Below are 18,275 nucleotides of genomic sequence, written 5' to 3'. Positions count from 1 at the left end.
TTTAAACCATATCTGTTCTGTGTTATCATGTTGCGGTACTGAGAATGTGTGTGCTCTGACTGACTAAAATGGTGCAAAATATACAGAAAAAAATTATAAAATTAAAAAAAAAAAGTATTTCTAAAAAGTTCAGACCCTAGTCTTGCATAACAAAAAGAAATTTTATATTTAAATGCCTTTTGAAATTTTTCAAGTGTGAACCCTTTTAAATCTGTTTTTCGTGAGAATCACCCAGTTACTGCTTCATTACGGTACTCCACATGGTGGCAAAAATTACATGAATAGGGTAAACCATCAATGAAGAATATTGGTTGTGAAATTCTGCGAAACTAACACCAATGTTTTGGATGAATTGGAGTGTCACTGCTTCTCATCCAACATCAGTACCTGATTTTATGTATTCACTATTTTTATTGTGGCTTAAAAGCAATTCAATGTCTCAAATTTAGTTTGAAGCCTTTCCCGAGAAGAATAGAGTTTGTTAGTTAATGTACCAAAGCGGTTCAGGATTTTGTAATAACTAAAATAAAGCAACATTAATGGCCATATTTGTAAACTTGTGAAGTATGGAAAAAAGCTTTATTGCAACTAGGGGTGGGCGATATAACCCTAAAATCATATCACAATATTTCATGGTATTTTTGCCATAACGATACTCTTGGCGACATGACAAAACATTTTTTAAATATTTCAAAAATACACTACTGCAACAAAATGAAAATTGCATTTTATTATTGCATACAATATGATATGGCACACCCATAACTGAGATATTAAAAGATACAAAAATGTTATCAGATTTGTAATAGAAGTCAACGACCCAGAATGTCATGATACTAATAATGCACTCTAAATATCTCCATGTATCCAGGACTGAAGTAAAATAAATGATACTTGAAAGATATGATCTGTTTTTAGTAGATATATAATAGGATAAATAAATGAGAACAGTGTGAATTGTTTTTTTTTGTTGCTAAAAACAGCAAAACGTAGTACCCTAATGTGATAATCAGAGGTGGGTGATATAGCACGATATTTCAGGGTATAATATTGTTCCTGATATTCAGAAATGTTAGGCCATATTATAGTGTACGATATGATATGGCACACCCCTAATGCTTTTTTTTTTTTTTTTTTACTGCAACTCACAGTCGCCAGTAAGCATCAGTGCTGATCTTGGTAAAAGATCTGGACAATCATAGATAATCAATGATATATTTGTGTGAGAGGGTGGAGGTTAAATAATGATATGGAACATGCAGAAAAGAAAAGAGGGTGTTTCTTATTTTTACTTAGACTTTTTTTGATTGCAGACAGTATGAACCCAAGCTGTTTTATCTGTTTAACTTCATTTAATGTATTAATATAGTACATTTATTCCTGCATTTCAGAAAATAACTGAATATTATTTAGTTTCTAAGCACAGGGCTACTGTTAGCTGAATGAATTCTTATTTTAGTCCTTGCACTGGCGTGTTTTGTTCTGTCCCCTTCTCCCAGGTAACATCATTGGATCTGGGATCTTTGTAAGTCCAAAGGGAGTCCTGGAGAATGCCAGTTCAGTGGGCCTGGCTTTGATTATATGGATATCTACGGGGGTCATCACTGCCATCGGAGCGCTGTGCTATGCCGAGCTGGGAGTCACCATCCCCAAGTCAGGGGGAGACTACTCTTACGTTAAGGACATCTTTGGGGGCTTAGCTGGGTAATGTTTATTGTTTCTTTATCTAGCAGTAAATCTAAAGTTAGTGTCTGTATTTTATTGTTGTAGTCGATTTATCTCGAGGTTAGACATGTTCATTGCATTTTACTGCTGCCAAACATATGGATAATTGGATAAGTATATAAATTGTATGATAAGACTGCTAACATGGGCTGGGGTGACACAGATGATTGATTTGAAATCCCGGATTATGCTACTTCACCATCAGCAGCCAGAGTCAGAGAGAGAGCCTACACAGGTAATTTGCCAGTGTTAAATCAACACTGTTAGTGTTAAATCAACACTTATTAGTGTTAAACTTTACACTCTCAGTGTTAATTTAACACTAATAGTGTTGATTTAACACTAACAGTGTTGATTTAACACTGGCAAATGTCCTGTGTAATCAGCCATGCCTTCTCTGGGTGGATAGATGGCGTTCTCTCCCCTTATGACTTCTAGTTTTATGCTAACTGGCACCGGCATCTGCTGGCTTTTAACATTTTCTCAGTCAACTTCATGAGGTAGTGATCTGGGATGGCTTTCAGTTAACAGCTGTGCTGCACTTGTTAAAAGTTAATTACTTGAATTTCTTGCCTCTTAATGTGTTTTAGAGTATCAGTTAAAGTAAAGTAGTGAAGAGGTAGAGTTACAGGTATACAGTGAACAGCTCTATTTGAATAATGTTCTAATCTATATTATGGCAAGAACTACTCGACTACGTAAAGAAAACAAATACTTTAAGAAATGAAGGTCAGTCAATCTAAAACCTTTAAAGAACTTTGAAATTATCCTCAACTGCAGACACAAAGACCATCACAAATTTTAGGATGAAACTAGAGCTGCAGCTATCGATTATTTAAGTAATCAAGTACTCTACTGCAAAATCAATTTGATTAATCAAGTAATCAGAAAAAAAACAGATTTGCTTGCTTAAAGAGCAATTAAATTTTTAATTACTCCTTAACACAAGAGAAAACAAAACATTTCGCTTAATAATGAATGACCAGTGAATAAGAATAAGAAATGATTCAGTGTGCTTCTGTAGTGCTGACAGTATGATTGTGTTGAACAGGTTCCTGAGGCTGTGGATAGCATTGTTGGTCATCTACCCCACCAACCAGGCTGTCATCTCCCTCACCTTCTCCAACTACGTTCTTCAGCCTCTGTTCCCCACCTGCTTCGCCACAGAAAGTGGGCTGCGTCTGCTCGCTGCTGTTTGCCTCTGTGAGTGAAAATTAATGTCATAATTTAACAGTAAAGGCCCATTTTTACTTCCCAAAAGGTTTTTAGCACTAAGATGATTCTTAGATGGTTGAGCGAGCTTTACACTGAGTACTCTCTTCTTGTTAAGATGTTGGAAGGTATTGCAGCAAGAAGGATGTGAGGTGGATGTAAAGGCAGGGTAATTTATTAACAAGGAAACAAACAATAAACCGAAACTAAACTTAAAATGAGATACATGAACAGACAGGTCTATTAGAATAAATACTATGGGTGTCACGATTTTCTAAATCCTCGATTCGATTTTATTTCCGATTTTAGGGTCACAATTCGATTCGATTCTCGATTTTCTTTGTTATTTTTTATACAGCAGAAAGGCCTATGCCAGTTTTAGATTAGTCTATGGTCAGTCATTGGTTTGATTCATCAAATTTACAATATCTTATTTCAAAAGGTGGGCTTGATATAAGTGATACAAGTGATACAAGTGATCTGTAATACACCATATTAAAATAATTTAATTAAGATATATATGTAATGCCATGTAGTGGCTTTTTTTTGTAGCAGCATTGTGCACTATTAAAACAGCAAATTGCAACATAACATAATTAATAATAAAAAAATACAGGAACAGTCATGTACAAAATAATAGAACAATTAGAGCCTTAAAAACTTAGAAACTTTTTTTCTTTAACTAAGATATATTATTAACTTTTTTCTGAGAGAAAGATGCTCCTTAAGGTACCAAAACTATTAACATATTTGAGGCTAGACAAAACAACTGTTATTTTTATATTTTCATGTGTTTCTTTAAGAAGATAAAGAGAAAGGGCTGCTCTTTGAGCAGTCACAATGTCTTCGGGATTGGCTACAGTGTGCTGCGCTATTTGCGTAGCTTAGAGGGAGGGATCGTCAATCCTCTTTTTGACTTCGAGGCTCGAGACTATGACATAATTTCGATCGATTTAAATTAAATGTCCCCTAATAAATACAGAATAAGACACAGACAGAAAACAAAGAAATAGCAACATAGAGAAAAAGGCACAAGACCACACAACAAGCTAAAACGCAGACGCTTTAAATACATAGATGGGGAATGGAAAACAACTGGGATCCCTGATGAGGGGGCGTGGTTACAGATTAGTACAGGTGGGAGCACTAAGGACAGAGGCGGAGGAAAGGAGAGACAGGGGCAGCCATGTGCTATTGAGCACATGGCTAGGAAAACAAACAAAGGATGGGAAAAAACATGGAAGGTGACAAGAGACAGGGCAAGAACGTGACAGATGTTCTTAATGCTTAGATGCTTTTGGGAAAGTAGGCCCTCTGTTTCTACAAGCTTTAAGAGAACATGTCCAGACATCAGTATTTAACATTGAGCATAAATTAAATGATACAGATTCATCAGCAGCTATAAAATAAATTTGGACAATTGAGTGATTAGAGCTTTACACAACTATCAGAGTCATCTGTGGGATCATTTTGATATGGTCCATTTTGGACCATTTTTGTCATGGTGTGCACAGAATACAGACACTCGCAGATGCAGTAAAACGGGTTGTTTATTAAAATAGCAGGCAGAAAAAAGGGTAGTCGTACAAACAGAGTTAGAGCACCGAAAAACAGAAGCAACGTAGGAATAACCATACCATGAGTGAGAGACAGTCCAGAGTTCAAACACAAGCAGGCCAACATCAGAGGTAATCCAAAATCGAACAAACGTGAAACAGTCCAGGTCATACACAAAAAAATCCACAATCAGAGATAATCCAAAAATCGGCGTCGAGAAAAAACAAAACAAGGTCATACACGAAGATAACAGAGACAACAGATAGTAATGCTTAGTAATGAGGAAAATCCAACAATACCCGGCACAGAAGTGTGTGAGAGGTGTCCTTAAATAGTGCCAGACTAATATTCGGGGCTTCCTGGTTGGAGCAGGTGAGGTGACGTGTGACTAGGTGTGTGCGTGTCAGCGGGTGGTGCGTTCTGGGTAATGTAGTTGTTAGACTGAGAACCTCTGTCAGAGCTGGGTGCGTGAGAAACAGAGGAGCTAACAGCACCAGATGTGACAGTACCTCTCCCCGAGGGAGTCGGAACGGGAACGGAACGAGGACGACCACGACGACGCCCACCCGACGGACAGGGAGTACCGGTGGGAGGAACAGGAGTAGCCACAGAGGTGCCGGACAGGCGGGGGTTGCGGAGCTGGGAACCCCGACGAACCGGAACCGACGAGGAAAGTGAGCGCTTGGGACGCCCACGGGGTCTAGGAGCAGGTTTGCCCGGATGACGAGCATGAAATTCAGCCAAAAGAGCCGGATCCAGCACATCACTGGCAGCAACCCAAGAGCGCTCCTCGGGGCCGTAGCCCTCCCACTCAATGAGATACTGGAGCCCACCGCCGCGCCTGCGAGAATCCAGCACCTCTTTCACCGCGTAGGTGGATGAAGCCTCCCCCTCCACAGCCGCGGGCGGTACGTCATCCGGAAGACCCTCTGCGAGTGGACCTGGGACAAGAGGTTTCAGGAGAGAAACATGGAATGAATTATGGACTCTATACTGGGCTGGAAGTTCAATCTTATAAGTAACTTCGTTAATTTGAGACAAAACCTTGAAAGGCCCAATATACTTAGGCAGGAGTTTCCTGCACTCCCCCTCGAACCTCAAGTCCCGGGTGGACAACCATACTCGATCCCCGGGCTGATACTGGGGGGTACTGCCTCGGTGTCTGTCGGACTGCTCCTTGTATTTGCGTAACGCCTCCGAAACCTGCTGGTGAGTTTCCTCCCACACCTGCTCGCTCCGCTTCATCCAGTCGTCCACCGCAGGAACCTCAGAGGACACGGCTGTCCACGGAGCTAACGGAGGTTGGTAACCCAGAACGCACTGAAACGGTGTGAGACCAGAAGTGGAGTTAGTGAGAGAATTCTGCGCAATCTCAGCCCATATAAGGAACTGGGACCAGTCAGAGGGGTGTTTATAACAGTACAGACGGAGAAACTTGCCCAATTCTTGATTAACACGTTCACATTGACCGTTACTAGTGGGATGGAACCCTGAGGTTAAACTAACATGAACACCCAAATGTTCAAAAAATGCTTTCCAAACCCTGGAAGTAAACTGAGGACCCCGATCAGAGAGAATATCCTCTGGAATAACATAATGTCTTAACATGTATGTGTAAATGGCTTGTGCAGTTTGAAGTGCAGTGGGCAAGTCAGAGAAAGGAATAAACTTAACCCCCCTGGAAAATCTATCCACAACAGTGAGTACTGTGGTGTAACCCTCGGAGACAGGTAAATCGGTGACGAAATCTACAGCTATGTGAGACCAGGGTCTCTCTGGTACAGGTAGAGGAACAAGCTTACCGGCTGGAAGGGTTTTTGGGGTTTTGCATTGAGCACAAACGGAACAGGAGGAGACGAAAGCGTGTATGTCAGCTCGCATGGTTTCCCACCAATAGCGAGCTGATACTAGCTGCAGAGTGCGCGTAACGCCGGGATGGCCCGAGGTGAGAGCAGAGTGAGCCCAGCTAATAAGACGATCTCTAAATTGTTCAGGAACGAAAGTTTTGTGAGAGGGACACCCCTCAGGAGGCGGTGAGTGCGCTACACTCTGTTGAATGAGATCATCTAATTCCCAGCGAATAGCTGCAATTTTGACGGCCGGAGGAAGAATGCGTTCAGGTTCGGAAGACTGAGATGCGCTATCCGGAGCAGTATAGACTCGGGATAGTGCGTCTGCCTTAGTGTTACGGTTGCCAGGGCGGAACGAAATAGAGAAATCGAATCTAGAGAAAAATAATGACCAACGAGCTTGGCGAGGATTAAGACGTTTGGCAGAGCGTAAATACTCGAGATTCTTGTGATCAGTGATAACAGTAAATGGGTGCGCGGCCCCCTCCAGCCAGTGACGCCATTCTTCGAGAGCCAGTTTGACAGCAAGAAGCTCTCTATCCCCTATGCCGTAGTTGCGCTCCGCAGGAGACATTTTTCGTGAAAAGAAGGCTATGGGATGCATTTTAGGCGGAGACCCACTACGCTGTGACAAAACAGCCCCTACCCCAGTATCAGAAGCGTCGACCTCAACAACGAACGGGAGTTCGGGCTTAGGGTGTGCTAGTATAGGCGCGGACACAAATGCAGTTTTAAGCTTATTAAAAGCTTGCTCAGCTTCGGGGGACCAATTCAGGATCTTAGTGGCTTTCTTGGTCAGAGCAGTAAGAGGGGCAGCTATACCACTGAAATTGCGGATAAATCGCCTATAGAAATTTGCAAAACCTAAAAAGCGCTGGAGATCCTTAATAGACTGCGGAACGGGCCAGTCAGTGACAGCTGAAACTTTTGTGTCGTCCATCAGGACGCCTTGGGAGCTAATAACATAGCCGAGAAAGGAGACTTGCTGACGGTGAAATTCGCATTTCTCCGCTTTGGCATAAAGGCTATTCTCCAGTAAGCGTTGGAGAACGGAACGTACGTGGATCACGTGAGACTCAAAATCAGCCGAATAAATCAAAATGTCGTCTATAAATAGGACGACGTACTTCCCAATCATATCCCTAAATATGTCATTCATGAATGACTGGAAGACTGCCGGGGCGTTAGCGAGACCGAAACTCATCGCCAAATATTCGTAGTGCCCATTAGTAGTGGTAAAGGCAGTCTTCCACTCATCACCCTCACGGATACGAATTAAATTATACGCGCTGCGCAAGTCTAATTTCGTAAAAAAGGAAGCTTCACGAAGTTGCTCGAGAGCGCTGGGTATGAGGGGTAACGGATACGCAAATTTCTTAGTTATGTCATTAAGCCCACGGTAGTCTATACAGGGTCTCAACCCCCCGTCTTTCTTCTTGACAAAGAAGAACCCTGAACCAACCGGAGATTTAGACGGGCGGATGAAACCCTGAGCGAGTGCCTCCTCAACATAGTCTGCCATAGCCTTCTCTTCATCGAGGGTGAGGGGATAGACTCTAGCTTTGGGCAGCGTAGCTCCCTCCACTAGATCTATAGCACAGTCATAAGGACGGTGTGGAGGCAATTTAGTGGCATTGGTTTTGCTAAAGACATCAAGAAAATCAGAGTATTCAGAGGGGATAACAGGAGTATCTACTGCGTCAGGACTTTCTACCGAGGTAGACTGTAAAGCTAACTCATTAAGAGCTAAACAATGTTCATAACAAGAGGGAGACCAAACCGTAATATCACCATCAGTCCAGGAAACCACAGGATCATGAAATTTGAGCCATGGCATGCCCAAAATCACCGGGTGTTCAGAGCAGGGAAGCACAAACAGGGGCAGTTCCTCGTGATGCAGAGCACTGGCTTGAAGAGCGACGGGAAGTGTCTGACGAGTGATAGCCTTGGAGCGTACAGTTTTCCCATCCACAGCGTGTATAGAAATGGGACGGCGCAGGTCACGGGTAGGGATGCCATGTTCCTTGACCAGGTCCCAGCTGATGAAGTTCCCCTCCGACCCGGAATCTACAAGCGCTGGGACACAGAACATACCAGTGGGTGAAGAAATAATAACAGGTAACGTAAAACATTTAGCTTTGTGATTAGAGATAGAATTACGTACCACGTACCACGAGAGCACCCCACGCGCTTTCCCAGGGCTGGAGCCTTCACGGATCGGGTCAGGAGACCACATGCAGCTTTGCGATGCCCAGCCTCTCCACAGTAGAGGCAAAGATGGAACCGAATGCGGCGTTGGCGTTCCGCTGGAGATAATCTGGACTTTTGAACATCCATGGGTTCCACTGTGGAGTCTGATGAAGCGTGAGGTAGCTCTGCTGGAGTGGGTTGTACGTGGAGGTTGGTCTTGGTTTGGCGAGAGAGCAGCTGGTCTAACCGAATGGAGAGGGAAATCAGTTGATCCAAGGTAAGGGATTCATCCTTGCATGCTAACTCCTTCAAAACTTCAGGGTTAAGTCCATTCTTGAACACAGAGATAAGTGCAGCGTTGTTCCAGCCACTGCCAGCTGCCAGAGTGCGAAACTCCATGGCATATGAAGCAACAGTTTTCTGACCTTGTTTTAACGCCAGTAGAAGCTCTCCAGAGGATTGTCCGTAGCGTGAGTGATCAAAAACTGCTCGAAACAAAGTCAAAAACTCCGAATAGCTGGTTTCAGAAATGGTGTCCCAAACCGCCGTAGCCCAGTCGAGTGCTTTACCAGACAGCCTTGAAATAATAAAGCCGATCTTAGCTTTGTCTGTGGCGGGAGAAGCGTTACTAAAAAATACGGAGCATTGTAAGAGAAATCCGCTGCATTTCTCCGGGGAACCATCAAAATACTCCGGTTTGCACACCTGAAAGCCGGAGACAGGAGAGCTAATGGTGCTAGTGTTAGCTACAGGGCTAGCGTTAGCTACAGCTAAGCCCTTAAGGTGCTCGAGAATGCTAGAGAGCTGCTGCTGCTGGTTAGCTTGCTGGCTAGCTAACTCAGTAACGGCGTGGGTCACACCGGCGAGTGTTTGCTGGTGCTGACCGAGCAATCTGCCTTGATTAAACAACCCTGATCTTATCATATCCGCATCTGCTGTCTGATCGAGAGAGGCCGGGTATTCTGTCATGGTGTGCACAGAATACAGACACTCGCAGATGCAGTAAAACGGGTTGTTTATTAAAATAGCAGGCAGAAAAAAGGGTAGTCGTACAAACAGAGTTAGAGCACCGAAAAACAGAAGCAACGTAGGAATAACCATACCATGAGTGAGAGACAGTCCAGAGTTCAAACACAAGCAGGCCAACATCAGAGGTAATCCAAAATCGAACAAACGTGAAACAGTCCAGGTCATACACAAAAAAATCCACAATCAGAGATAATCCAAAAATCGGCGTCGAGAAAAAACAAAACAAGGTCATACACGAAGATAACAGAGACAACAGATAGTAACGCTTAGTAATGAGGAAAATCCAACAATACCCGGCACAGAAGTGTGTGAGAGGTGTCCTTAAATAGTGCCAGACTAATATTCGGGGCTTCCTGGTTGGAGCAGGTGAGGTGACGTGTGACTAGGTGTGTGCGTGTCAGCGGGTGGTGCGTTCTGGGTAATGTAGTTGTTAGACTGAGAACCTCTGTCAGAGCTGGGTGCGTGAGAAACAGAGGAGCTAACAGCACCAGATGTGACAATTTTCTACTTCTCTCCACCCAAAAACCTCCCAAATACGTTTAATGATCAGACCATTGTTCATCACCAAAGTTTTATGTGTTTGGTACATTATACACATTTAGTCTTGTTAGTTTGGGTTACACACTGCAGTTTAGTGAGCAGCAAATTGAGTGTAACAGAAATCTCCTCTGATTCTTTTATTTTTATGTATAAATAAGGAGTAATCTACAGTTACAGTACATACAGGAATTACCACCTGTTATCAGTGATGTCAGTAACGCGTTACTTAGTAACGCGTTACTCTAATCTGACCCTTTTTTTCAGTAACGAGTAATCTAACGCGTTACTATTTCCAATCCAGTAATCAGATTAAAGTTACTTATTTAAATCACTGTGCGTTACTCTCTCTCTCTCTCCACCTCATCTCCTCCACACACACACACACACACACACTCACACACACACACACATACACCGCTCCCTTACCCATTCCCCCTCCGCTCTTCCCCAATCACACGCGTCTCGCTTTCTCCCCTGTCTCTCTCTCTCGCGCTCGGCGTGTCTTTAGTTTCCGCCCGTTTTCGTTTTTCGCCAGTTCTCGGGCTCCTTTATAAAGGCGTTTTTTTTGCGGCCGCGTCCCAATTCACTAGCCAGGGAAGCGGTCTGCCACAAATTTGATTGGCAGAGGAGAGCATTTAAAGATTTTACACCACACGTGATTGTAAGTTCACTGTGGCGCAGAGCGCACAATACCGTAAAGACAAGAAAAGTTCCGGTGCTTTAAATGAACACTGTCAGAATTAAATCCTTCTCAGTAGTTGGGTCCGGTATGGGTCCGTATTGGACAACGTCTGGGTCCGGACCCGGACCGCAGTCTGCAAATATGTGATCCCTGGTCTAGACCATATACACGGTTCTGTTTTTTAAACCACTCCTTGCTGCCCTGCAGAGAACAACAAGTTCAATGTTCAGTTTTACAGTGTTAAATATGTCAGGTCAAGAAATACTTTCTTTATTTTATATATTTTTTATAAAAACAAGTATTTATGTTTAGTAAAATCAAGAAAGAACATATTTTATTTTTTATAAAAAAAAATATTTATGTTAAGTTAATTTTTTTATTTTTATAAAAAAAAAACTTATTTTTTTAGGAAATAGTTCAACTTAATAGAGATAAATTGTTGCTGTTAAAAGGCATTTTCCAATAAAGGGAGTATTGGCAAAACTTGTTATAATGTTTATGTTAAGGCGGCGGGAGGTGGTGTCTGCAGCTGCTGAAAGTAACTAATAAAGTAACTTGTAAAGTAACTTAGTTACTTTTAAAATCAAGTAATCCATAAAGTAACTAAGTTACTAAAGGAGTAATCAGTAATCAGTAATTGGATTACTTTTTCAAAGTAACTATACCATCACTGCCTGTTATTATCTGTTGTACCCATACTCCTGTATAATGCACCTGCATATCAAGATGAGTTGGATTTCAGCACGACACTGATTCAGCTTCCTGTAATCAGTCCAAAAGTTTAAATCATCTAGAAAGCTGCTTTTACAATGCAGATAAACCGTAGATATGACTAAGAACACCTCTTTTGGCCAGACCAAATTTTGTTCCATTGGTCCTTTTGCATCTTTCAAACCAGAAAACTTTAAATTACAAAAGTGTGGACCAATCCAGGTAGGTGTTAAATCACAATTAGAGTAGCTTATTGCACAAGGTTTTACCCAGCTTAATAAGAACCCTTCACATTGTGCACAGAAGTAAGATGGGCCCTTGTATTATAGAAAGCCATGCATCAATCATTTCTCCCCTTTGGGAGAAATCAATTGTTCTTCATTGTAAGATATTTTATTTTAAGTGTCTTCATGAATAAAGAAATATATGTAAAAAAAGAATATCTGATTTATACCAAAAATGCAAATGGTTGGGTACCACTTTAAAATACAACTACCTTTTTAAAGGGTTTATAAATAGTTTACAATTAGTTTATTAATTAGGTTGTAAATGCCCTAAAAAGTATTTTTAATAATCAGTTGTAAGACATATGTAGAAAGGGCAACAATGACCTGTTGTTTGCCAAATAGTGAACCCGCAGCCATGTATACTGTTGCCCTTTCTACGTATGTGTTATAACTGATTATTAATGATTTTTAAGGCATTCACAACCTAATTAGTAACCATTAATAAACTAATTGTAAACCATTTATAAACCCTTTACAAAGGTAGTCTTATTTTAAAGTGGTACCAATGGTTGATATGTGGTTATTTATTAGAATGGCTCATGTATTCTGGCATCTGTCCAGCATGAGCCTTTTAAGCTATTTTAATTCCGCCTTATGTTACTGACCTGCATACATTCCTATATATTTTTTTAATTGGAATGCAAGTAAGATTAAATGCTACTGTGATGGGTCTGCTGTGCAGCATCCTAAATAGCTTCTTTATCAGCTCCAAATCCTTTCAGACCTACAGAAGTTTGTCATCTTTTTACAGTGGAAGGACAGATACAAAGAAATAATTTTGTCAGATCTCTAAAGCTTTAGAGATTTAGTTTTTAAAGTAATGGAGGTAGTTTTGGTTGGTTTTTATGATTTTTTATGTTTCATTTAATCTCTTTTATTTGGCCTTTCATGAAATATTATAAATATGATGAAATAATTATAAAGCTATTTTATAGGTGCAATAATATTTGTAATTTTAAGACTATTTTTTGCCATAATAATCGGTATAATAGCATAATTACACATTACTTTCAAAGTGCGGTACAATTGTATATCCTAAGTAAAAAATCTATAATGATACCTTAAAAAAAACAAAGTTTGCATAGTGGCTTATTTGAGTTAATGGAATGCTCATATGTTGTAGGATTGGATGCTAATGTAATTAATGTAGACATAACTGCAACCAATAGTTTTAGAATCTCAATTTTTAGATAAAAGTAGATGTTTCCATCTTTTCTCATCAGGAATATCCTAAAAGGGACATAATACCTCTTTTTACACGTTTAGAATAAGTCTATTGGCTATACAAAACATAATAATGAAGTTCTTTGCATAAAATCACTTTCTAATGAAGATATCTCACCAGCTCTATTCTTACCAGTTTCAGTCCCTGTCAAAATAAGCCATTTAAGGGTTCTGTCACTTTTCTGCAAATAAGCTGTTGCTGGCCACTCCATGTTTAGGCTGAATGTTTACAACATGTTAGTGTAAGCTTGTGCTAACTGGGAAAACATGAACAACATGTTAGTGTAAGCTTGTGCTAACTGGGAAAACATGAACAAACTAGTATAGACTTAACTGCGATAGAAGCACAAAACACATCATTTAAAAGTACATACATCTCACTTTGCCACAGTCAGTAGGTACAGATCCCTCCTTCAGACGAAGTCTGCTGGCTAATCCTGCTATGTACTGTCTGAGGTTCTTAATTGAAATGACCAAAATAGAGTTTGTTCAACTGATCTAGTGGGTGGGGCTCTAGTGGGGGCTGATGATTCGGATTTCTGACCTGTAGGAGAATGCTATACACCGCTAAACAGCACCTTTTTCTGCCGGAGAGACAGAAGGTTACTTATAGATGGGTACTCAATAAATACACATTATCAGGATTTTGCAACAGTTGGGGCATGATGATTTGTTGCCCCCTTGCCCCCCTTAAGTTTGCCAGTGTTAACACAGAAAAGAACAGGCAGAACAAGCGGCAATAGATAAATAGCTGGGTTATAAGACTAAGGTAGTGATTCTTTTTATTTCCCACTGAACAGCTCTGGAGAGTACATTTAACCACTTCACTGCTAACACATTTCCTCTCCTTCTGTGTCTGTCAGCGCTTTCATAAGAACTCTGGTTCTTGAACCAGTTCCATTCGGGCTTATAAGAATCGAGGTGCTTTTCAGTGAACCAGCACACTATCCACCAGTTTTAGTGGAACCATCAAAACGTCATCAACAGAGAGCGTTGCACAGATGTCGTCATGGTTCGCGCTGAAGAACCTAATATTCTTCCGTTCCCGGTGAGAACGTATGTTACTTAAGTTGGTGGAAACATGGCGAACAGTTTAAAATTAAGTTTGCGAACCAAAACTGTGCCGGTTCCATGTTGGTGGAAAAGCGTTATGTGAGTGTGTGTGTGTGTGTGTGTGCGCATCACCCATAATTAGTCCCCCCTGGTAAGTCAGTAAATCGGAACAAATATCAAAGTTTTGAAATTGAACTTCTCATCCATTATTTTAACAGATTGACAAGGAATATACATCACCTCACATTTTAAACTATACACCTATACATACCATTGTTTTAATTAAAATGAAAAATGTATTTAAATAACCTTAAGGGACACCTCAGATGCATTCTTTCTTTTTTACTGCATTGCCAAAGTATCAGATTGTAACTTGGTATTGGTATTAAATTGTGGACGTCCCCAAGTCCGCAACATTTGATACTGATACAGAGTTCTGAGTTCAAGGTTTTTTTAAATAAGTTGGATTGGAACTAAGTACCAGAATCAAATCACTCAGACTCGGGGCAAAAAAAGTGTGACCGGGACATCCCTGGTTACGACATAATATATAAAAATATATTGCGATACTGTAAGCAAGGCAATGTACTGTGATTGCTTAAATCTCATTTTTAGTAAACATATTAAAGTGTAATATTACACAATCATATTTGGGTAAAAGAAAACTTTATTTTTTTCCATTTAGAACAAAAGGATCTAATGACACTTCTATCTAGTGAGCAGGGTTTAAACTAAGCACAAAATGAATCACTGTCTCACACCAACTAAACAAAAAAATATTTCTTTTGAAAGTCAATGCAGTATTGCATAAAATATCACAATTTTGCCTGGTTTTTAAGTAAACTTTTTTAATCACACTCACACGGATACAGACTGGGCTTTAATTTTATTACTGGTAGTAAGGAGTAATTGAGACACAAGAAATGTGTGCATTGTGACAGACATTATCAAACAGCACTATTTGCATTTACCCAAAATGGAGTCCACAACACAGACAATCTAATCTTGTTTTAAAATAAACAACTTTTTGCTGTTTTTAGCAAAAGAAACATCCACACTGTTATTGTTTCCCATTATACAGTATATCTACTAGAGACAGAATAAATCTGTTTAATCTTTTATTTTACTTTATATATCGAGTGCATTATTAGTATCATGACATTCTGGATCATTGATTCTGTTTATTCAGTGTTTTGTCACATCGCCAAGAGTATTGTTATCGTGAAAATACCATGAAATATTGTGATATTATTTTAGGGCCTTATCGCCCACCCCTTGTGGGAGGGTCCACACTGTACACTGAGGTGCTTATTATCAGATGCTTACTGTCTTTTATGTCCTTTATTGGAGTAATTACATGATTTAACAAGAAGCTGTTTTAGTTTATGTTTTAATCTTTCTGTCAATTACTTGTTCATTTGAATCCCCCTATGGGATTGTAGTAATATGTTGGCATTAAGCTAATGGCAGTGTACCATACTCAATTTACAATGGGTTTGGATTAATCAGACATTTGAGTCTTGTAACTTAGTGGTTTAACAGTGTCTCTTTCAACTTCAGCAGTTTCACTCCTAATGTGTTAATTAGTGAAAGCTCGCTTGGCTTGACATGTTTACCTAACTACCATAAAGAAACCAAATTCTTATTGGATCATGTGCCTTTTGGCATTTCAAGAATTTAACCCTTACATTGCAAACCAGGCTTTAACAATGGAATAAGACTTTTATTGATTGTAATTGTAATGAATTAACTAAATTTAACTAAAAATACAAACATGTATTGTGTTTTTCCCAAAAAATCATTAGGTCACTTAATGCGTCTTCAGTATCTGAAGGATATCTGGATAAGGCCCACTCACATAAAAATACAAGTGTAAACAGACCCGAGACTGATTTAAAAAGGATACAGATCTGATCACTCAGTGCACTTCAGGAGGGGGTCTGAGATGCATCCATCTCTCAATGCATATTTAACAACCTCTGAACCCCTTCAAATACACCCAAAACCATCCCAGTATGACCTAAACACCAGTAATATTTGCTGCATAACAAGCAACGATCCCACAAAGCACTAACATTTCAGTCTGACTACCAGCAAAAGCATTTTGACCGTCGAGGGTAAATACATTTAGCTTAATATCTGATCAGGATACAATTCAAAGACTAGTCGCATGAAGGGATCAGGGGTAAATAGGGTCATAGTGTGACATAGTGTTACAAGCAGAGCCATTGTTTTTTTTTTTACTGTACTAGAATCTACATATTTGTGTAGCATTTAATATAAACCTTCACTTTTCTAGTTTTTTGACATTTTTTAAATGCAAGTATTTTTTTTATACTTAAGTGTTTATTTATATGTTTCCACAAAATTCATTAATACACAAAAAATTACAAGCAGAACAGTATTATACACTACTAATAGATCTCACAATAATGCAAATCTCAGTGATATCTACAATACAAAATCGTGAGTAGGAGAAAAAAAAAATTCAGTATTATTATTTGACTGGTGTGGTGTCATATATTTTCAATGTTTTCCAATTATTAGAAAATGCTTTTCCCCTCAATCAGAGCTTGAAAGTCATTCTAGTACATAGGTTTGTTTAACGGTCTTGTCCTTCTCCTGTTCTGTGTCTCTCCTGCCTGTCTCTGTGTTTTTTTCTGCCCTCCTGTTTGTTTATTTACCTTTCCCCTGCAAATCGCCCTGTGTATTCCTCCCGTGTCTCTGCCCCTGTCTTTAGTGTGCTCACCTGGGTTTGTCTGTAGCTCCGCCTCCTTGTTACCTGGTTCAAGTGTTTTCTGTTTCCTGTTTTCCTGCCCATTCTTTGTGTATATATAGTCCCTTTGTTTCAGTGTCTTGTGCTTTTTTATCTAGTCTCTTCTTTTTTCAGTCTCTTTGTGCTCTGTGACTCTTTGTTGCTTCGTTTACTGTTTGTTTATTTTGTTTTCTTGTGGTTTTTAAATAAATTCTCGCAATTTTGTATCGCCACATCTGCATTGTTCCCCACCGGACTCTTAACAGTTTCTATCTATTGTTCAAAAGTGGAAGGGTTGGTCTTTCAACAATGTCATGTTATTATAGCTATCAGTAGGATCGTTTATATATCATTAAATATCATCACTATCTAGAACATAGTTATTTATATCACCAAGGTACATAACTTTACATGTTTTAAGAATCAAGTACTCCAAAATGTCTTCGATAATTGTAGGAGCCAAAACCCACATTTGAGTTTTTTCTGATATCTCTTTTCTTTTTCTTTTGTGTTGTGCAAGCCCATTTCTGTCTCCCTCTTGTGGCCAAAGGGGCCACTCATCTATCCTTTATCTACAGGTGATGTTACCTGAGAAGGTGTGGCCAGAGCAGGAAGTGATGGTCTTTGACCTAACAACCGAGCCATACTACCAAGCCAAAGAATCTTTATTTATCTTAGCAATCCTGCTTTATATGGACTTTATATAACTTCAGAGTTTTGTATCATATTTTACTTTCATTAAATCTCTCAATATTTTTGGACAACATTTATCTGGACCCTATTTACTTGGATGTTTGAGTCAACCTCTCCAGCTTGGCCACCAGTGGTTATCAATAGGAAAACAATAGGATCACAAAATAGCCATTACAATAATATTATTCCTTTTCTCCCAAAAAGACTGTATTTTTTTACATTTACAAAAAATATGTGTATGATTAGCCACCATATTTGCACACATCCTCCAACATGATTGGTGTTGCCCAATTTGTTTGCTATTTATTTCAGATCAGGGGTGTCAAACTCATTTTGGCCGAGGGCCACATTAGCACATGGCTGTCCTCTGAGGGCCAGATGTAACTTATAAATGTAATAAAATGTAACCAAATGTAATATAAAATGAATGTAATTACTCCTTAATGTTAAATAACTATATTCAATCAAATATTACAGTTGCATGGAAAAAAATGTTTGCTTGTTGCTCTATTAACATAAATCCTTTTAATTTGTCATGGTATGAAATCCAAAAACTCCATCAATCAAGAACCAAACTATTCAAGTGAATAGAAATGACATCAAATACAAGTTATATTAACTTTGATCAAAACGTTTGATACTGAAAAGAGGCTTAATAAACATAAAATCAAAAATTGTGAGCTGTTAAGAACATGTGACAGATTTAGCATTTCCTCAGATTTAGCAGTTCCTCATCCAACCACTAGTCGGAGCTGCAGCTGCAGCAG

At 39.6% G+C, this 18,275-nt stretch overlaps 1 protein-coding gene across 1 annotated transcript in view; it reads left to right on the top strand.

Moving 5' to 3' along the window:
• Window positions 1–18,275, top strand: part of slc7a8b (solute carrier family 7 member 8b) — a 51,057-nt gene that overhangs the window by 10,241 nt on the left and 22,541 nt on the right. The window contains exons 2-3 of the mRNA XM_007258054.4: window positions 1,500–1,704; window positions 2,777–2,928. Of these exons, the coding sequence (XP_007258116.3) occupies window positions 1,500–1,704; window positions 2,777–2,928 (357 nt within the window). The remainder of the gene's footprint in view (window positions 1–1,499; window positions 1,705–2,776; window positions 2,929–18,275) is intronic.

The sequence above is a fragment of the Astyanax mexicanus genome, chromosome 8 (assembly GCF_023375975.1).
Source record: "Astyanax mexicanus isolate ESR-SI-001 chromosome 8, AstMex3_surface, whole genome shotgun sequence".
Taxonomy (NCBI): domain Eukaryota; kingdom Metazoa; phylum Chordata; class Actinopteri; order Characiformes; family Acestrorhamphidae; genus Astyanax; species Astyanax mexicanus.
Note: the sequence above shows the minus strand (reverse complement) of the source record. Positions and strands in the feature narration are given on the sequence as shown.